We start from the raw sequence: 21175 nt of genomic DNA, 5'->3' as shown, positions 1-21175 counted from the left end.
CCTCTAGTTGATACACTCGAGTCCTAACAATCGCGAAAACCCAAACCACCTCTCCTTTTTGGAAGACAAAGCTTCCACCAGGCAAACCAATGTATCTTCCTTCCTGTAGCATCATCACCCCACCAATATTGTGATATTGCATCTGTGATTCTGATAGCCCACAAGTATAGGGGATCGCAATAGTTTTTGAGGGTAGAGTATACAACCAAATTTATTGATTCGACACAAGGGGAGCCAAAGAATATTCACAAGTATTAGTAGTTGAGTTGTCAATTCAGCCACACCTGGAGTACTAAATATCTGCAACAAAGTGATCGGTAGCACAGTAGTATGATAGCTTGATAGCGGTAGTAACAGTAGCAGGAGCAGTTTTTGTAGTGATTGCAACAGCAGCAGTAGTTAAAGTAACTTAGCATAGATCAATGTATGAAAAGCATAGGCACTAGATCAGTGGTGGATATTTGTGTTGAATGACATTCATCATATAACAGTCACAACCTAGAGCAATGCACAATAGCTTCAATTCATCAATGTAGTGCAGGCATGTATTCTGTATATAGTCAGACGTGCTTATAATAAGAACTTGCATGACACCTTTTGTCCTACCCTCCCATGGTAGCTGGTTCCATAAGAAAACTAAGGGATATTAAGGCCTCCTTTTAATAGAGAACCGAAACAAAGCATTAACACATAGTGAATACATTAACTCCTCAAACTACGGTAATCACCGGAAAGAATCTCAACTATTGTCACTTTGTTGTATGAGTATCATAACACATAATAGGTGCGTATAACTTGCAAGATAGGATGAAGAACTCAAATATATTCATGAAAACATAAAAGGTTCGGATCTGAAATCATAGCATTCGGGCCCTAGTGACAAGCATTAAGCATAACAAAGTCATAGCAACATCAATCTCAAAACATAATAGATATTAGGGGTCAAGCCCTAACAAATTAACTCGATTACATGATAAATCTCATCCAACCCCATCGTTGTCCAGCAAGCCTACGAAGAAATTACTTACTCCCGATGGTGAGCATCATGTAATTGGTGATGATGATGGCGACGAATCCCCCTCTCTGAAGCCCCAAGCGGAATCTAGATCTGGCCTCCCGATGAAAAACAGGAGGTGGCGGCGGCTTCGGATTGTAAAACGTGATGAAACTTCTTCTCTTATTTTTTTCTCAAGGAAAAGGAATTTATAGGCTTGAGATTAGGGTTAGCGGAGCCCTGTGGGCCCCACAAGGCAACCTAGCATGTCTGGGCGGGTGGTCGCGCCATGTTGCCTTGTGGGCAACAGGAGGGGCCCTCTGGTGGGTCTTAGCTCCAATATTTTTTATATATTTCATAAAAATTCTCAAAAAGTTTCGTCCAGTTCTGAGAACTTTTATTTCTGCACAAAAAACAACGCCATGGTAGTTCTGCTAAAAAGAGCGTCAGTACGGGTTAGTTTCATTCAAATCATGCAAATTAGAGTCCAAAATAAGAGCAAAAGTGTTTGGAAAAGTATATACGACGAAGACATATCAGATTCCTTTACATTTTTTTCGGAAGCTTAAATACATACATCACATATGTCCAGATGGCTTCTGCCACACTTTCAGAAGCACTTAATTACCTCGAGCAGATAATATCTTCTCCTTCTACCCATTAATTCTTTCAATGATCATTTCCACCAAATGTTCAAACATTCACTTCTATCCACCCCAACCAATAGAGGTAGCCCCAAGTATTTATCCAACAGGGCCTGCATGAGTATATCGAGAACAGTACAAACATCCATTCTGACTTCGATAACAATGTTTGGGCTAAAATATATGCTAGATTTAGTTATACTTACTCGCTGCCCGATGAAGCGCAATAAGAATTCATAATGTTTTTTAGATAAATTGCATTCGTCATATTCTCCTTCGGTAATACAAGAGAGTCGTCGGCAAATAAAAGATGAGACACATGGAGCATCTATGCAAACTCTCACCCAAGATAAAGCCCCTTCCTCTTTCGCAAATAGTAACATTCTTGACAGGCCTTCCGCGCACAACAAGAATAGATAGGAGGATAGAGAGTCCCCTTGTCTCAACCCCCTCGATTGCAAAAAAAACAGTTTCAATAGAATTGAACCTTGTACAATATCTGGGACCAACTTGGCATCAATGTGCAAGGTCCTATTCCAATGGACACAGCCTTGGAGTAGTGGTTGAGCGAAAGGAGGAACTTTCGGAAGGGCGGCAGGAGAGGTTTCGACACTTTGATCATTGTTGTCACTTGGTCCCTTTGAAAGCAACGCAATGCGCGGGTATTCAATGGGTAGATCATCAAAGAACACCGATGGGGCTATCTACTCATGTGTTGAGCGAGGTTGCCGAGTGAAGGCAAGCGGGCGTTGGTGTTGGTGGTTTGCACCGTTTTGTGAGTGGTTAGCTTAGGTTTCCTGGCACAGTGTTGGAATAAGGAGAGGGTCTCATGTTTACCCGTATGTTCGCATTTATGATAGACTCCTTGTAATTATGTTTCTACCTTATATAAAAATATGATACATCTTTGGTGTACTCTTAAAAGAAATATAATTGAACCGGACAGAGGAGAGGACATACGTCCATGATCATATCAATCCGCTCTCTGGCAAAGCCTAATTTCTCCGTCATTGCCCTCAAAGGACCAGATCGCCGAATAGATTTAAACGAACCTAACCCAATGGCCATCCCGGAGCTCATTCCTTTAGCAAAAGACGACACAACGCTTGGGGATGTAGATAGCTTGTATTACGTCCATTAACCATCATTTCCAGTTATGCTAGAATATTTTTTTAAAGGCAAATGCAGCAAAACATTCCCTGCTACTCAACTAGTGTTCCACCAACTTCAGCATCGAAGACAACAAGTTTGTTAACTAGACACAACGGAGGGGACTAACATGCGCAAGATCATAGCTCAGCTATCTGACACCGTCTCTTCAGACGACGCGCCGGTGTCGCTCGGGGTGGCGCCGCTCGGCCCTGCCGCCATAGCAGCGGCCCTCTGGTTTAGATCCAAGGTGTCACCACTGGTCCGGAAAAGCTTCTTGCCTAGACTGCGCCACTCCGCTTTCCTCTTCAGCGCCAGCTTCAAAGAGGCGTCAGGCATGGCATGTGGTTTCTTGTCGTCGGGGAACAGAAAGGCGGCAGCCCTCAGGCTGTCATTCAGTGGATCTGCGACAGAATGGCCTGGCGCCTGCAACGCGCTCGACCACATCTCCGGGTTGAGCCAGCTTTTACCGGTCTCGGCGCCCTTGGTAAGCCACTGAGGAAGGCTGTTGATTGGCTGTTGGTTGATGGGAAGGAACTGAGCCGGCATCCTCTGTGGTAGTTCTTGGCACCAGTGCGACCTGTTGTCATAGTATGGCTTTTGAAGCTTGGTTGTCTTCCTACGCCTGCTCCCAGTTCTCCCCTGTGAGGAAGAAGCTCCAGGGAAGCCTCCCAGAGACAAATTTCTCGGCACATTGTCGATTCCATGAAGGTTAAACCTGCCAAGGTTTGACAAATAATGTTGGCCTCTATCTGAAGAGTGAGCATTCCGAAGGTGCACGTCGCCCAAGGAAAGGTCTGATTGGGCTGCAAGAAATGGAGGCTTTGAGCATCCAGTGCACGAACTGCTTCCAGCATAATCTTCTGCTATATGGGGAGGCGGTGCAGATCCTAAAGCAGATGCTCTTATTGATTGAAGATCTACGCCTAGAAGTTTCTTTTGCTCCTTGTTCCATTGTTTAGCAAGGTCCTCAGCCACTCTTGAGCTTGAGAACCGTAGCCGTGTATCCCTAAGCATTGCGTTCCAGTTATTCGTTCCATACCTCCTCACTCCAATCCACAGAAAATCTAACTCTTCTTCCGACCAGGTAACCTGACGTCTTCTGTAGGAATATGTGCCGACCCTTTCTGTCAGTACATGAGATCCACTGGACTTGCCTCCATGAAATAACTTATCGTGACTCAGGGCAGACATGCCACTGTCTTGGAAACTATCCAAGCGGAGTTCCAAACTGGACTCAGGAGCCCTATCCATTATTCTGAATTTCAGTTCTGAAGGCATGCTCTTTGGTTCCTTGGAACTCCCAGCTTTCCATGACAGAGCCGGGTCATAAAAATTGGGGTACAATGTATGCAATGTTGAGGTTCCCTCTTGATGTTGTTCTTTATCATGGACGGTTTCTTTCTCCTTTGTAAAAAATAACCTTTCAATTGGTTGAGAAACTTGTTTTTGTTCAGTACCAAAATGATCCTGTAAGCAGTAGAAAATGTTTAATGCATGGATATATATGAGGCAGTATAATACATGTACCAACAAGCCTGTAAACTCAGATAGAATTAAATACAGTTTAGTAAAACCATCCACAGATTGATAAAATATCAAGAAAAAAACAAACTCGTTTGAAACAAAGGGCAGAACTACATACGATTTGGGAAGGGAAAACGGTTTTACTGACTGAAAATAATCCTCTAAGCGGGTGAGGCATAGAAATTCTTGACGCAAGCCAAAACTACCAATGAAGCACTTCCTAAAACATGAGCCAACTATGTGATTTTGTCATTCTCACCTGATCTGGCAGCCTTTGAACAGACGAGTCATCCAGATTGAGAAGCCTCTCTTGAGATAATTCAACCGAATTCAGGTTGAACTTCCCAAAATTAAATCTGCTTTTGTTTTCCTCCTGGATAACTTGATCAGGAACCTTTGAATTTTCCAGCAGTTTACCCCTGGCCCTCTCATCATTATCACCATCCAAGATAATTACTGGAATATGTTTTGTTGAACCTTGGGATTCTGGAGGATCATCTGTACACAGATACACTGGTCAGTTTCAACCTATTTAAATTTATTTATTTTGCCTTGCTGACTATGAAGAAGCCCATTACCATGTAACTCCTTCATTTCAACAACTTTTGGTGCTTCATTAACACGACCTAGAGTTTTGCTCAAGTCCTCCGCTCTTACATCTGGCTCACTGATCACTTGCACGCTAGTAAATTCTGAAACTGGTGTGCCATCCCGTTCTGAAGTTAAGGCTTGGTTTACATCTTCAAAATGCTGTGTGGAAACCGTATGCTGCACTTTAGATTTTAGCATGCATGAACTACAAAAGAAGAATTGAATTAGTCCTTCGAACATGTAAGTCTAGCAATAACATCACTCTGATATCAGATCACAGCACTTAACAAACACAATTTTGTTACCTTTTCCGTTCAAGCAAGCATTGAGCTGGTACAGTTAATCCAATACTTGTTCCTTCTGTAGCTACCTGCACACAGAATATGTGACAGAGTCAATGCTACATTATAATTTTGGACACCTTTAGCCATCACGGAGTACACCATTTACTGGCACTGGTGAAGTATTCAAGTATTTGATATGTTTATGTTCTCTTTCACTGATAATTTTACCATATAGAGCGAGATAAGTAGGGCAATATCAACTTGCATACAGTGGAGCATATATGAAATTCTCTTCTGTTGATGCATGACTTCTTTGGCATCTGCACATCTATGTCATAGTTACGATGCAAATCTCTTGCATGTAATATTGATTGGTTGTTCCATATATAAATTATGCAGTCATATAATAAAGAAACTAGTCAGAACTGAGTGCTAGCTCAGTGGCACGAGTTCAGGCTGTTGAACGCGCACACCAGCGTTTGAATCCCCACGGCGGCTCCACTGACCCCGTGAGGACTCGAACGCTGATGGGCGGGTTCAACAACCTGAACTCCGGCCACTGAGATAGCACTGAGATCTCAGCACCCATTTTTTTATGTAATAAAGAAACTAATAGCCACATTATTCTTGTTTGTCAGCTGGGTAAAAATTGTGAAGTCCCTTTTCACAAAGAAAAAAATATATAATCAGCATAAACGAGATGCAGAATATATGCTTTCAAAATTATTATTATGGCTTGATAACATCATACTTCAAAAGTAGATAAAAAAACAGCAGTAAGTAAGGAGATCATTACAGTTGGGTACAAAGGCAACTGAATTAACTTTACATTCAATCTGAACTTCAATATTAGCCTTGTTGTTAACTTACCATATTCAAATCCAAGTTCTTAAGCAAATAACCATGTAAAAGGAAAACCATAGCATCATGAATATGAGTAAAGAATTAAAACAATGCCATTTTTGCAGCACAGTACAAGAGTACGGTAGGACGAGTGAGAAAGCATACCTTATCTGCAATATCCAAAGAATCAGCATCAGTTACTTCGAGCAAGGCTGTAGCATTAACTGACAAATTTGCTGGGCTACATGCCAGTGTTGAGTACCCTTTGCCGTTATTCATATAATTTCCCTCTGCTGCCTCGTCCAAATCAATTTTCCTTTTAACACGCCTCCGGAAGGTGAGCTGAGGACTAAATCTGTTCTTACATTGACTAGGTCTGATAGTATCTTCTGGGCCTTGATGAGAATTTATTGCCACATGAGCAGAGTTATTAGAATCCTCTGCTCGATTAGTTGTCCCATCAGCATGTCTGAGATAGCATAGAGAACTGGAGGCAGGGATGGGATTAACTGCATCATTGGTGCATTGTAATTTACCATTACACGCCTCTGCTATTGGGAGAGTGGTGACAGAACAAATCTCAGGTTGCTCCATCCGTGGCAATGGTTCGCACAATGGAATTTCCTTTTGTTCTTTCTCTGGTGCATGTGCACATGGCTTAGGTGTTTCTTCTATGGCGCTTTCTTGCATTGACTTGCAGACATGCTGTTGCTGTGTAGAGGCAGGCTGTCAATTTTCCAGAGGAGAAAAGGTATAATAAGATGCAAAAGAAGGTAGATGATGAACATATGGATATAGAATTAAAATGTCATAAAGCATTGAATTTATGGCAAAATAAACATTCAGAGTAATATTCTATATACTGCTTATCATAAAAAAATAGAATATTCTCAGAACATCCAGCTATTGATATTTTCAGATATAAATGTCTGCATCATTTTATTTTATTAAAAGAAGGGCCACCCCCTTTGATTTCCATTATAGAAACCATATGGTTCAGAACCTAGTACAAGCTACTACCAACGCAAAGCAACTACTAAGTATTTATCTTACAGACATCAGCTCCACGGCCAATGCGAAACCAGCCAAACCAAAAGGAGGAGCTATGTCTGCATCATATTGTACCGGTTGGCGCAGCAACTTACGTGCCCTCCTAAAAATGGCGCGAAAATCCACCATCTTAGAAGGCGGGAAAATCAGTACCGGCAGAACTAACGTGGACAGACAGAAGCAATAGAGATAACATCAAAAATCAATAACTCTATGACGACGAACAGGAAAGAGAGAGAACACTCAAGGTTCCTTACATGAACATATCCGTTCGACTGGTCATTATCCGCGTCCGCGCCGTCTTCCGGGGCTTCTGTGGTGGCAACCCCACTGCTAGAAACAGGAGGACACTTTGGAGTCGCGCCATCAGCCGCCTGGGGGCGCGACGAACCACGCTTCCTCTTGTAGGTCACGGTGATGCTGGCGCTCATCTCGAACCGCGCCAAACCTCTGCTCGAGCGAGCCTGCGTAATAACAGAAGAAAACGATGACTGTGATTAATCTCCTGGACTTGGTGGAAAGAGAAATCGGGGTTTCGTCGCAGACCAATCAACACTAGGACATATGAGGACATGAGCCTCGGCCTATCCTCTCCATACAGAAATGAGAAGATGCTAACTAGTAACCCCATGCCCACCTATTCCCAACTCTCCAAGTCTCCATCAGTAACAAGTAAAGCTAAGGCAGCATTCCCCCATCCATCAAACAGTAGGGAATCGATTCCCCCGTCTAAACAGAGAACCCACCGCATAGTACAGCACTGGACAAAAATCGAACTGAAAGGCACATGGGACTGCTGTCCCCGACCCTAATCGCCCCAGCACCAGCAGGACACCTACAGAAACAACTCGAACGCCGAACCCATCAGCGAACCCCAATTCCGCACACGCCAGAAACTCCACCCGGAACCGAATCCCGTTGGAAACCGGGCCCGCCGGAGCGAAATGGCCAATAACGGCGGCGGCACGGCTCCTTGCCCCCATCCCTTTTCCACGCCACCAAACTAACAAACAGGGCGAATAAACCAGCAGGCGCCAACCGCCTCCCGCTGGCACGCGCGCGCGGAGGCCACGCGCCGGCCGAGAACGCCACGGCGGAGAGGATGGCGAGGGAGGGAGGGAGGGAGGAAGGAGCCCATTACCTCGATACGGCGCGGCGGCGGAATTCCGGGGGCGAGGGCGGGGTCGGAGAGGGACAGGGGCGGGTTCTCGTGCAGCGTTCCCCTCGCTCGCCTTCCTCTTTTTTACCCTTTTTTGGTCTCCAATTTAATTCGGTTCCGCCGTATTCATTCATTCCTCGCCACTTTTTCCAGCGGCTGAGGTCATTGTACGGGAATGCCCTCCCACGCGTGCGTGCGCAGGCCAGAGAGGAGGGGTAGATTCGGGAACGTCACCCGCCCGCCCGTCTTTGTTTTTTCGCTTTCGGCTCGGGGGAATGTCACGGTTGGCGCCAGAGGGTTCCAAATTCTACCCTCGCGTCGCGTGGTCCGGACGCAAGCATAAAGCATTGCTTTGCTGCTGCAAGTTCGAAATCAGCATCTATATCTGTGGGTGGTCCCAAGGTCAAAACTAACAAATCTCAATCAGATTTGCGCGGAAAAGTTAAAATCGTTGTTGAATCGGTGGGTTTTTAGTATTCTACCTGGTGTCAACTTGCAGCTTTCTTCTTTAACTTTGTGCTACTCCCTCCGTTCGTAAATAAATAACGTTGTTTTAGTTCAAATTTGATTTGAAATAAAACCATGTCACTTGTTTACTAACAGACGGAGTACAAGCAAAGAAACCGCACTCAGATGGTGGATTGCAGCCTAGAACCCACTCCTTCAGTGAAATATATATATATATATATATATATATATATATATATATATATATATATATATATATATATATATATATATTATGTTGATACCCGCAGAATATACCGAGGTGAAATGCCACACCACTGAAGAGAACGATGCTTATAAGGTGGGCATCCTCTGTCATTTTCAACACTCCACACACAACTTGAATCCAAAGCGACATTTGCTTTCAGACTTTCGACAATGCGGCACACTCATAGGACAAAAAAAAAGCATAATCTAACTGAGATCATCAAGTGCCGCACACAGCATTTTTGTAGACAAACACAGACACAGGAAAATGTTCCGGAGCACAATGTCACTTTGGTATATGGATTTCTTTCTTCTTGCACTGTTGATTTACACTGTAAATTTGTACAATCTATAACTGTGGGGGGGAATGGAATACTACCAACACATTACTACAATGACTTTTTCTCCCAACGACCCCTGCCCCTGGGTAAAACCAAAAAAAAGACTGACCGACTGGCTGGCTTCAACTTGCCCTACAAAGAATGATTTGCCTCCATTTAAAAGGTGTGGCTTTTTCTTCTACTATCAAGGGAGGAAATCCCATCCCAACCCTAGTGACTACCCTATATAATAAAGGAGAGAGAACGTAACCCCCAAAGAAGGCACGCACGAATGCTGCAGCAGAAAAGGGTAGGAAAAAATGTACAACAAATGAAGAAACAGATCTGATGAGGTATCTAGCGGTAGTATAAAGCTCGGCCCTAATCCTGTAAAAACTGGAACGCGGGGTTCTCGAGCAGCTCCTCAGCTGGTTTCACGTCTGAGAAGTCCTTCTCCTGTATCGCGTTGGTGATATCCTCCACTGAGAATGGAATGCTGTGGATTGCAAAAGAAACACAAAGCAAAAAATAAAACAGAACCTTGAGAATGCTGTGCATCAGTACAATTATACAAACATCATTAGATGAAATGGTGCTTATGTTACCTTGAATTATCATCCAACAGAAATGAACTGCTTTCTGCATTGTTCGAATCCTCCGTCATTAGGACCCGCATGTTACTAAGGACCTGAAATATTAGAGGGGTCGAGTTATGTTTGTCCTTTAATATCGTGTGGAAAGTAGTATCTCGCTGATAAGAATGCATAGTTGCAAATAAAGCGGTGAAGTTCTTTAATGAAATGGAGCTCACATCTGACGATACGCTTTGGGTATTGTACTTGTCGTCCCAGTACTGTGTACAAATTCGGTATAGCTGTTGGACACTCAAAATCTACACAAGGAAAACAATTGAACCTTGATTAGGGCCAGGACGATTTCATACTTCACAAAAGTAAGAAAACATAAACCAGAAAAAGCATGAGAAAATCAACAAAATCAAAAAGTGGGTTAACAGTTTTGAGATTTTACCGGACATAGGTCATGGACTATCTCATCATAAGATATCCTGAACTTCTGGAATATAACCTGAAAGGAGTATTAAAAATGTATGAGTACTTGCAAGTTACAATCCACACAGTGCAAGATCAATTGAAATTCAAACAACTGCTAGACTTGCTTTATTGAGCTGAAAGTTATGAATTACGTCATCCAAAGTTATAAATTATGAAGCTTACTGAATCCAATGATAAATGACTACGTTATTGGATGATAATAAGACAGATATGCACAATGCGTTTGTTAAAACTATATACATGTAACTGAAAAAATTAGAGGACCGTACCAAAAAGCCAACAGCCTGTCTGATATGCCTGATTTCATCCCATGATGATGCTGCATACTGTAACCAAGAAACTTCAGTAATTTGAATCAAATACAAAAAGAAACCAAGGAATCACACAGGAGGCAGATCACCTCGGATGTTGCCTTTGCACACCACAATTCCAACTCGGCTAAGCCAGCTTTGACATACTCTCCATTGCTGAAGGAGCAGCACTCACGGCGAAGGAGCAGACTGTAGAACAAACAGTAAGCATGTATTGCACTAGCTTCCGTACAATCAAAAAACAGAACTTCAGAAGTTAAGCTCACCTATTGAATAGCTGTACATTGATGTATGAGAATATCTGGGTAAAGATTTTCTGAGCCAAAACTGGGGGTACCTGAGGATAAACAAAATGACAGTTAAATATACATCCAGCTGAAGCGAATCCCACATAAACAAAGGGTCAAAGAGAGATATGCATACATGGTTATCTTGTAGAATTTTTAGAAGGATATCCAAGTTCTCAATAATTTTCTGCCAGTGGTTGCTCTGAGTTTGACCAGATGACCTTCCAGAAATTCGCAGCATGCTAGCTTTCATTGTTCTTGGAGCCTTGTGATTAACAAGAGCATGTGGTTAATAGTAAATCACAAATATGTTTATGCTCATATACCAACTGGAAACTTATAGGACCCAATGCCAGCTATCAGCAAATAGAAAAAAATTCTAAAGCGAGGATATGTTACCTGGATGCATAAAGAAATCAAAGATGACAATTCCTTTTTAATATTATCACGGATGATTCCATAAATCTTCTCCACGTAAGCAGTCAACTGCTGCTTGAAAAGCAACGCAGGATACTTGGCCTCAACTTGGCGCACAACATCAGTCGCTTCAACGTGCATGTTGGCAAAAGATGCAGAACGCAAGCCCTAGACAAATAAATTAACATCAAGATCCAATTATCACATTCAACAATTCTCCCCGTTTACTTATGAGCATGAAAAGGACAATAACATACTTGAGCCATTCTACCAAACAACGATGTCGGCTGAGGAGGTTTCTTTCGTGAAACAGTCCCAGGTGCACCAGCAGCTTTGAGACTTCTTTGTAAAAGGAACAGCAAGCTAGACGTATTTGAGAGCCAGTAAGCAAGGTTGTCATTGTCCTCCTCATTCTGCATCAAAGATAGATCCAAAATGTAAACTGACTTTAAGGGAGGGGAGAAAGCAGCTTGACATGTTCAAAATTCAAAATAACAATAAATTAATTTGTAATTGTAGGTGAATCCAATATCCAAGCTCATTAAAAAGATGATCAGACTACATACAAGGTAAAGTCTAAAGTAAGCCTGCAGAATAGTGAAGTAATATGACTATCTCATCGTTGTTTTCTTCAGTAGTGGAACTTTGGACAAAACCAAATTCTTTCAAAATTCTAAAAACATGGCATCAAAAGTTCAGAGCTTATCCATACAAAGGTAAGACCAAGAAAATTGAGCTTCCAGAGCAAAAAAATAACTTCTAACATGAGGACAACTTATGAAAATAAAAGGGCACATCTAGTTTTCCTAACATGCAGCTAGATGTGAAATGGACCATGGTCAGCTCCAAAATGATAAAAAAAATCCAATGATCACTCATTTATACTAATTTGACTTATGGCTTGAAAATTAAGACCAAAGTTTAGGTTTCAGATTACCTCTATTGCAGATCCTATCAACTGAATAAGACGGTCAAAAACACTGGTCTTCTCAGCCTCAAAAGATTTCCAGTGAAGTAGACATTTATATATGGTAAAAGCAGCAACTGGCTTCCCCTCACAGTAGCCAAGATTTTTTGCTACACAGTCAATAAGTGCATCGACATTTTCCTACAGAAAGATTAGTGTTAAATAACCTTGTTTACAGAAGCAGTTGAAGGACTAAAAAGTGTTGACTTACCTGTTGCTTCTCAGCAGAAGATTTTCTCAACTTTGGATCGCCATTCCCATAATCCTTAAGGGCAGGGGGTGCACTTTGGGGTTCCTGAAAAAGGATAGCAGTTTTTGCCATGAGATTAAGGGTGCAACTGAAGTTGAAGAGACTAAATAGAAATATAAAGGTGTAAAATCCGAACCTTTGGCTCTTCAGCCTCATGATAGCCATTCTCCAGGTTCTGAATAACAGAGAAAGAAGCAGAAGAGTTGAGTAAAGAAGCATGAGCATTAACAGCAGAATTAACAAGAAACATCATTTTAAGCCATCAATCCTACCTTTGGAACAATTGGAATCGACAAATGCTCAGACATGCTCCTGACTGGCGTGCTCAACAACGCTTGTCTTTGCACTTTCTCATCAGTTTCCATGTTGGATATTTTTTCTTGAAGCCTGAAGCAGAATATAAAAACAAAAAGGTCAATCAATAAATACTAATTATGGTTTTCTCAGCAATCAACATACATGCGGAAGTGCTTATATTATCAAGTTGGGTTAGGAAAAGAACAACCTTAGCATTGCCATGTTCAAATCATCAATTTTCGACTCAGCATCCATTGCCTTCTTTAGTCTTTCCTCGCTGATTTTGTTTGTTTCGTCATATTTCTTCTCAGTATCATCAATCTTCTTTTCAAGAGAACTGACAAGAGTCTGTAGTCATGAAATGCAAAGTGTTATAAACACAGCAAGTAACTGCAAAAATATCAGATCGTGCTGAATAGTACTAGAAGGCAAGAAATCTCCGCAAAAAAAGGAGTAAAGCAAACCATAACGGTTTTTAAAATTTATAACAGAAGCACCAACAGATTACAGGCCTTTGACAGTCAAGATTATGTTCAGGTCTCACCTTAAGTTTATCATTTTCATCTCGAAGCTTGTTCATCAGCTCTGTATCTATAACGGGAACCTCTTTAATAACTGGAGCTATCTTTGCGACCTTTTTGGCCGCCTCTCTCTCCTTCACTAGTGTGTCTTTTGTTTCCTTGTACTGTTGTTGCACCTCTTGCAAGGCAGCTTGCAACTTTGCATTCTCTTGTGATTTAGATTCCTCAAGATCAGCCTACAACGAACAGCCACGCATTAAGCAATAGTACAATATCCTCAGATCAGCTAATCAAGTGTCAACATTTTACTTCTACTGAAGAACAGGACAACAAATAAATACCTCCAATACAAATTCCAAAATGCTTACAAGCACATTTTACTTCACTCAGATCACTTCTTTAGACAATAATGTTATTGTTGGATGTGTGTTATCTTATGAAATGCACTTTTTAAAACAAGTCCAACAAACGGCAGGTTGAACCATTAACAACATATTTGAGTATGTTAAATCTCGCATACAGTATCTAAATTGGTGTGCATAAACCCACATTATGTTATATCAGTGGCTTGCGGTATTCCCAAGGCTACAATGATATGGAGAAATTTTGTAACAAAATACTCACTCGCATGCGCTTCTCCAACTGTAGGCGCCACGTAAGCTCTTCGACTTGCTTTTCCAGTTTATTTTTGGCAGCTTGCAAAGCGCCAGTTTCCCGTGCAGCCTGGTGAGCAATGAAAATGAATAAGAAAGAATGGACCCTGATATGAGAGAGTATATTTGCACTATTCACCACCAGGGCTTTTCAGACCAATTCCATTACTAAGGCCTATAGCAAACATGCACCATCAGGTATATAAGAAACCAGCAAATGTGACATTGTACAATACCCTGTAACACCGAATTACTGGTGGCTCCAGGAGTGAAAAAGGCAGCATGTTGAGAAGTTTTACCCAAGGCAATTTCCAGTGCCCACATCAAGATATATTCGTAAAAAAAAATTGTATATGGAATACAAGAAGTGCCTATTACACATAAACATACCAATTTGAGTTTTCGAAGCTCCTTCCTAGCAACTTTTCCTCTCCAGAAGCACTGTGTAGTAATAGCAGCTTTTCTTGTTCTTGAATAAGCCAACCTCGCCAAGAATTGACGGCAGCGAGTCTGAAACAGAAATATGGATTATAAAGTGAACATTTTGATCTGATCTGCTAATTTGGGACTAGATGGTACACTTCAGAGACAGCTAATGTATGGACGAATAGTAGCAACGAAGTTGTAGGGTTTCATCATGGTAATAATATAAAAGACCAGATATATGTGTCATGTTTAGAAAGATAGCAGAAAAGAGCACTGTAATTCATCTATAGTCCACAACCCATAATTATGCATACTAAGCCAGCTCTCGATTTCATGAAGAAACTGAACTGGGATGACTGGAAATATGTGACTTTCACTACAAAAGAGGAAACTTCATAATCTAGAACTCCCTCTATATATAATGTTGAATGGTAAAAAAGAAATTACGAAGAAAATTAGCTTTCAGGAACTGTATTGGCTTATTGCAGTTTCTACCAAGGATACAATCAACCAGACAATGACCCAACTGCTGAATAGAGATACAATCAGCAAAACATAACATGATCTCTACAGTTTCAGAGCAACCAATAACTACTGATTAATCTTATATATCAACAGAAAAATTGAACACCTATGCCGGTTATTATTCCCAACTTTTATCCATTTGCTTGTATTTACACACGCACATAAAACAAGTTATTTTAATTCTATGTTACCTGGATAATGATAGCAGCTCTTGTTTGACGTCTGAAGTGGATCTCTTTACGTGCAGCCATCCCACGTAACGATGATTGAATGGTAAGCGCGGAAGCAGAAAGTTCAGTGTATGCCTTTCTCGCATTATGCATGCGGTATCTAGTCTGGATTTTGAGAGAAGCAGCTTCTCTGCGGAGACCCTGGTAAACTCTTCTTGCAAGCTCTCCTTCAAATATTCAATAAAAGCCATGTCAGAAACTCATTGCATGAATAAAGCTAATTAAGTAGGGCCAAACAGACTACGATTCGAAAGAACAAAAATCTCACCGCGACAAACCGTCTGAATTTGTACAGCTGATCTTCGTAGTGCAATGAAACTCTTCTTGGCCAAAAACGAGCGGACTTTCCTCTGAATCATGTTAGCTGAACGCCCTAACACTTCATTTCTACGAGCATCAAGTTCAGCCATTTGACCAGAACGAAGAAAAACTTTTGTCTTGCCAACCTAAATAATTACATTTGCAAAAGCATATACAGTTTAGTCCATACACCAAGGATGCAAAAGGATAGCATTATTACTAGATTTATTTCAGAAAGGAATTATATTCTGGGGGATATATCAATTTTAATTGATTCACCTAATCAACTACAAAGTGATCTTACAGCATATACTGCACACTGTTTTGAACATCTTGAATTTGTAGTCTATACAAGTATACATAACGTAGGTGACTTTTTTGAATTAGCATTAAGCCAATATGTATCCCCAACATACAGCCAGTATCAAATACGTGGACCATCGAAGGTCACATATAAAAAGCCTATATCAACCCACGTTAATTAGCAATGGTGTTCCTAAACGTCAAAAAATATGCTCATTAAATTATCAAATATCACAGATTAACAACACCAAAAATGTAAGTTTCCTTCAAATGTCCATACCTGGTAACCTTGCAGATCTACCTTCTCTAAGAGCCTTCTTACAGCAGTAATCTCATCAGAACTTGTATCAATGAACACAAGCCAAGATCAGTAAAAGGCTCAACCAACTAAACCAGGAAGCAAGAACAGTTATTCATTTATAAGTTACAAATTAGTACCTTCCAGTCAAAACATCAGGCGCAAGAATACCGAAACGGTCAATGAACTCAAGGAATGTTCTTCTAGTTGGATACCCAGCACAGCTTATCCTAATTGCTTCCATAACCCCCTGAGAAAAAACAATATTAGGACTGATGTTGGAAGTTTGAAGCAAACGGAAATGCCAACAACAACAACAACAACAACAAAACTTACTCCGCATCTGAGCTGCTGAAGAACATTCTGGTTCTCAAAAATTGCTGGCTTCAATAAACTATTAGGCTTTACACAACGGATATAGTGGGGCTCAGTTGAACTCAAGGTTTCCAAGAGAGATTGCAGTTGTTGCTGCATTTTTTATATAAATTGCAAATATTAGAAGCATGAAGAACTGGAAGCAACAAGAATTTCAGTTGAATCATTATAATAATAAAAGCAATTCATTATGCACCTTGAATCTGGAACCAATCGATGAAAACTTTGACGACTTTGAGGAGTCATCAGAAAGAAGCGGGAAAAGGCCTGAAACAAACGAACATCCTGAAGCACCCAAGAGAGCCTGATGTTCAGCAATAACATAATCCTTGTTCTTGTCCAGAAATAACTCGGTCTGATAGGTGACCTACACATCAATGCTTCCATCAGATTTATTAAAAAACAACTGTAACTAATAGAGCAAAGGCAGTTCATACTTACATCTCCGGCATAATGACATATTGTAAAGTCTGACCGAGATAACTTTGGCTTCACAAAGCGCTTGTGATTTTTGAAAGTTTGGTACAACTTCTGAGCAAATGTCTCATGTGTCGATCTTGGTAACATACTGCAACACAAAATCATATGTGCACAGATTAAACTATTTGTAAGATTGAATTTTTCTATGATAGAAAACTAGTGAACAAAATGAGATCTTATCACTCATCCATACCAAGCTTCATCCAGAAGGGCAATAATTCCACCAGGTTTCTGAAAAGGAAGAATTGAGTGCTTAGATGGAACACGACAAGACAATAAAGCAACATAACATACCGACATAAGTTATGTCTATGTAAGAATTGGGCTAAGTATCAAAGTGGTAGAAGCAGCTTTACTTTTTTGACTAGGTACGTTCTGCATTGACAAGATGTATGGCATGGAAACCTCGAATTGTCCACATAGATAAAAAAAATCAACATAAGAACTACTACTCCCTATTATGGATAGGAGGGAGTAACAATCAGTGCTTATATTGTAATCAATCGACAATGAACCACTATTGATCACTAGTAACCAATGCTAGTAGTGACCATTTGACATTGCTGATCAGAAATCACTAACCGTGGATAATTACTACTAACACCAAAAGATTAAATGGGCACTCATGAACTCATCAAACATCGGTATGTAGGGGGAGCATTCCAATATACACAATTACACACACTCATTTGAATGAACTTGTTTATTTTAGGCAGGCAAACAGCAGGCTGTGCAGATACCAGATCATGTCATGCAAGGAGACAAACCCAACCCTACAGCAAAATAACAAAGAAAGAGGGCAGGGGGATACCTTATCGATGAGATCAAGAATATCCTGATTGTCAACAAACTCAATGTAACTCCAGTCAATTTCTTCTTTAGTGTACTCTTCCTGCTCCATCTTAAAGACATGCTGCAGAAAAGCAGAACTTCAGAGTTAACAACTCTTCTATAAATAAAAGAACTCCATAACAGTGAAGCTGCTGGGTTAGGCTCCACCCAAGAAAGCTAGAAACTTGCCTGATTGAAGTGTTGTTGCAGTTTTTCATTTGTCAGGTTGATACAGAACTGCTCAAAGCTATCAAAAGCCAAAAAAAGTGCATCAGATCTGAGAACTACACATAAGAAGTCCATAATAACTAGTAGGTAAAAATTAACAATAGAAATGAATCAGTGAGGAAACAAAATTTGTGAAAATATAATAATGACAAAATACGGTATGCACAAAAATAGAATGTTAGTCTTAGTTAATTGAAGGAAACCTTAAACTTCATGATGACAGTCCTAAGAGTAACAGATACAGATGCACAAGCAGACCTGCACACACCTACTGTTCAACTAATATCACTCAATTGATGGTGCGATCATAATTCATGATCACCGGAACAAAAACAGTAAGTTCACATCAAACAAGCAAAAAGCAATAGCCAATGTTCTTAAAAGAAAAAGCAGCGTCCAAGTAGTTTGTACCAAATGTTACATTTCTGCCATGTACTACAGGCAATACGTGATGATCTTGAGGAAAATCCAACTGATGAGTCTAGCATGTAATCAAAGGTGAAAAGAAAGGCCTAGCACGGTGGCACCTTTCATCAGTGGACTGAGTTCAGTTCTTCAACAAAAGAGAACTGCAGCTCAGCTGTGAACAAGAACCTCAAGATGGAGAAGTGATCATGTCATGATCACTAAAGGGTTTGCAAGGGTTTGCAGTCAAATAGCCCCTCTTTCACCTAGAACTAAAGCGGGCCCAAACCAACTGACAGTTTTCTCTCATTGTCATTCTGTCAATCAAATTGACCAAGACACATCCAACACACAATAAATCTATAAAAGTGTACCAGTTAAGCACCTGTTTGTCTTGAAGCTTTCAAACCCGTAGATATCCAGCACACCAATTAAGCATTTTGAAGTTGGATCTTGACCAATAGAGTTGTTTATCTTAGTCACAAGCCTAGGATCAAAGGACATTTGTCAGATAAGAACCAAAAGGAAACATTTGTAGAACAGTCAAGCAGCTGCTTTTGAACTGGAATAGCAATCGGTGTATAACTCCAAAATGAACTCACCAATCAAACAATCGTGAGTACACGGTCTTAGCAAGTGCATCTCTACTACCCTTGGCAGCCTCAGCGTCCAAAGTTTTTACTATGTTCTCATCACGAGTCACAATAATACGTTTACACAGTGAATCTTCTAGTGCTTTCTCATCGCACCTACAAGACCAAAGTTTGAGATTTTCATGAAATGCATAAGGATTCAACAGTTCCTAAAAAGAAGCTATACAGAGTACATACATGAAGAGCTCGGCAGCTGTCCTTAAATGAAACATAGATTTTTCATTTTTAGGTTTCGATGAATCCACATCATCCCCTTCTGCAAACTCAACATTTCCCAAGTGGAGAATAGCAGCAACAATCCGGAAAATTGCTTCCTAAATTTAAAAGCAACAAACAAAGCAAGGGGTTAAGTCAACGAGGCCTCAAGTGATCAAAAAGGAGTAGCAGGAGATCATTACAGAACCAAATATGTACCTGCTCTTCAGAACTGATCCCGATAATATCCATGGCCTTTCTAGTTTCAAGATACTCCTTCGATTCATCGAGGCCATCAATCTTATAGCAGTTGGACTGATTAAGATAGTGAAATGTACTGGGATCCCCTAATTTGTATTTCTCCCGTTCCTGGTATGTAAAATAGCATAATTTAACCATACATTGCTTTCTAATATGAAATACAGCTATTTAAAGCAGAAGCTTATGATGTTTAGTGCCCTGATATACAGTGATGTTAGCAAAATGGTAGCCAGAGGGGCATGTCATTGAATAGCTTCCGTGTAGAGAGCTTTGATTCACAAAGGCTCTGCTACTCCCGTTGTGACAGTAACAAACAATTAGGAGAGGGGAAAATGTCATGGGACAGAGAGTAGAATTCTTGAATTTCAATAAAGTAGTGCATGCCACAAGAATTGGTAAAATACGAATAACTCCTCAGGTTTAATCTTAAATTTTATATAAATATGTCTAGTAAAAAACAGGCATGAATGGACAGGTAAGGGGCAGCACCTCAGGTGAGCCAGCGCAAATCATGTAGAAACAATGGTAATTTCTCTCTGATTCCGATATTTGACAGACACGAGATCTCTCGAGAAGATAAGTTCTGACAGCAGCTCCTGATATCCTCCCCTTCTGATCAAACTGGATCTCGACAAATTTACCAAAGCGACTGCAGTGATGACAGATAAAAAGAAATTGGTTGAGTGAACCAACAGTTACCCACAACACTAATTGCAACAATCATATAAAGAATGCCTCTTACCTTGAATTGTTATTTCGCACAGTCTTTGCATTTCCGAATGCTTCAAGAACAGGATTTGACTGTGGAGGGATGCAGATTAATCAGCCGTACAAAAACACCAGATGGCCACAGAAATAGTTACTCAGGACAAGGTGGGTCTATAAATTAACTACCTGAAGAACTTGCTTCTCCACAGTTCGGCCTTCAGAGGCAGCCTTTCCACCCATGTAAGCAAGATAACGCATGATCATTTTAGTGCTTTCTGTTTTACCAGCACCACTTTCTCCACTAACAAGGATGGACTGACTTATTCCTTCATTTAGCATCAACCTGTAACGACATTAATCAAGATTTTTCCTCAAGTCAAAATGGGAAGAGAGGAAAAAAAAACTGTTCATTTCCTGTTTTTGGAAATGCCTGCTTCAACTATAAAAACCTAGTGATCTCAACATGAACCTACCTATATGCAACATCTGCAACAGCAAAAGGATGGGGGCTTAATTCACCAAAATCTGCTCCTTTATACTGTTCCATCATCTGAATATCGTACAAATGAGGCAGTCTTCGGAAAGGATTTACAGCAATCAGAATACTTCCAGTATACGTCTGGTTTCAAACAAAGAAATAGGGAAGACATAAATGAGAAAAATGAATGACATTCTTAACATAATATTAGTGGAAAGTATATGTGTCGGACAGTCGGACTACAGTAATAAGTTATATAAAGAGATCCTGACTTACATAGATTTCGTTCATGTCATATCTAGACTTCAAATTTTGAAGAACCCCAGGTTCATGCAGATACGCAAGTTTTGTCATGTCATCAACTCCACATGGTGATTCCTCGGGATCCTTAGCATGGACATGAGATGCTTTTGCTGTAACCTGGGAAA

General features: G+C 40.6%; 2 protein-coding genes across 4 annotated transcripts in view; both read right to left on the bottom strand.

Moving 5' to 3' along the window:
- Positions 1–2744: 2744 nt before the first annotated feature.
- LOC119318532 lies at positions 2745–8363 on the bottom strand. 3 transcript variants are annotated; one of them, XM_037593095.1, is made up of 7 exons: positions 8224–8363; positions 7340–7546; positions 6198–6758; positions 5211–5275; positions 4893–5110; positions 4574–4812; positions 2745–4257 (listed from the first exon to the last, which is right to left on the bottom strand). In XM_037593095.1, the coding sequence occupies exons 2-7, from the start codon at positions 7511–7513 to the stop codon at positions 2935–2937; spliced, it is 2580 nt and encodes an 859-aa protein (XP_037448992.1). In that variant the 5' UTR covers positions 7514–7546; positions 8224–8363; the 3' UTR covers positions 2745–2934. The 3 variants fall into 3 exon arrangements, with proteins under 3 accessions (XP_037448992.1, XP_037448995.1, XP_037448993.1); XM_037593098.1 differs by having other exon boundaries at positions 6198–6743; XM_037593096.1 differs by lacking the exon at positions 8224–8363 and adding an exon at positions 7629–7918.
- Positions 8364–9224: 861 nt separating this feature from the next.
- The window catches only part of LOC119318531 (myosin-6-like), a 14134-nt gene continuing 2183 nt past the window's right edge, over positions 9225–21175 (bottom strand). Inside the window, exons 3-39 of the mRNA XM_037593094.1 lie at positions 21024–21167; positions 20743–20888; positions 20456–20612; positions 20304–20362; positions 20051–20210; positions 19520–19669; positions 19283–19419; positions 19055–19201; positions 18838–18939; positions 18009–18066; positions 17800–17901; positions 17182–17219; positions 16950–17076; positions 16705–16875; positions 16470–16601; positions 16274–16383; positions 16116–16176; positions 15501–15678; positions 15194–15399; positions 14442–14561; positions 14023–14121; positions 13422–13634; positions 13086–13225; positions 12853–12967; positions 12717–12755; positions 12542–12625; positions 12301–12471; positions 11621–11776; positions 11346–11531; positions 11083–11211; positions 10926–10996; positions 10749–10848; positions 10618–10674; positions 10305–10361; positions 10087–10167; positions 9881–9963; positions 9225–9771 (exon numbers count right to left, since the gene is read on the bottom strand). Coding sequence (XP_037448991.1) covers positions 9657–9771; positions 9881–9963; positions 10087–10167; positions 10305–10361; positions 10618–10674; positions 10749–10848; positions 10926–10996; positions 11083–11211; positions 11346–11531; positions 11621–11776; positions 12301–12471; positions 12542–12625; positions 12717–12755; positions 12853–12967; positions 13086–13225; positions 13422–13634; positions 14023–14121; positions 14442–14561; positions 15194–15399; positions 15501–15678; positions 16116–16176; positions 16274–16383; positions 16470–16601; positions 16705–16875; positions 16950–17076; positions 17182–17219; positions 17800–17901; positions 18009–18066; positions 18838–18939; positions 19055–19201; positions 19283–19419; positions 19520–19669; positions 20051–20210; positions 20304–20362; positions 20456–20612; positions 20743–20888; positions 21024–21167 — 4401 coding nt within the window. The 3' untranslated portion in view covers positions 9225–9656. The remainder of the gene's footprint in view (positions 9772–9880; positions 9964–10086; positions 10168–10304; positions 10362–10617; positions 10675–10748; positions 10849–10925; positions 10997–11082; positions 11212–11345; positions 11532–11620; positions 11777–12300; positions 12472–12541; positions 12626–12716; positions 12756–12852; positions 12968–13085; positions 13226–13421; positions 13635–14022; positions 14122–14441; positions 14562–15193; positions 15400–15500; positions 15679–16115; positions 16177–16273; positions 16384–16469; positions 16602–16704; positions 16876–16949; positions 17077–17181; positions 17220–17799; positions 17902–18008; positions 18067–18837; positions 18940–19054; positions 19202–19282; positions 19420–19519; positions 19670–20050; positions 20211–20303; positions 20363–20455; positions 20613–20742; positions 20889–21023; positions 21168–21175) is intronic.

This window comes from Triticum dicoccoides, chromosome 6A (assembly GCF_002162155.2).
Source record: "Triticum dicoccoides isolate Atlit2015 ecotype Zavitan chromosome 6A, WEW_v2.0, whole genome shotgun sequence".
Classification (NCBI taxonomy): domain Eukaryota; kingdom Viridiplantae; phylum Streptophyta; class Magnoliopsida; order Poales; family Poaceae; genus Triticum; species Triticum dicoccoides.
This window is presented reverse-complemented; position numbering and strand designations above follow the sequence as displayed.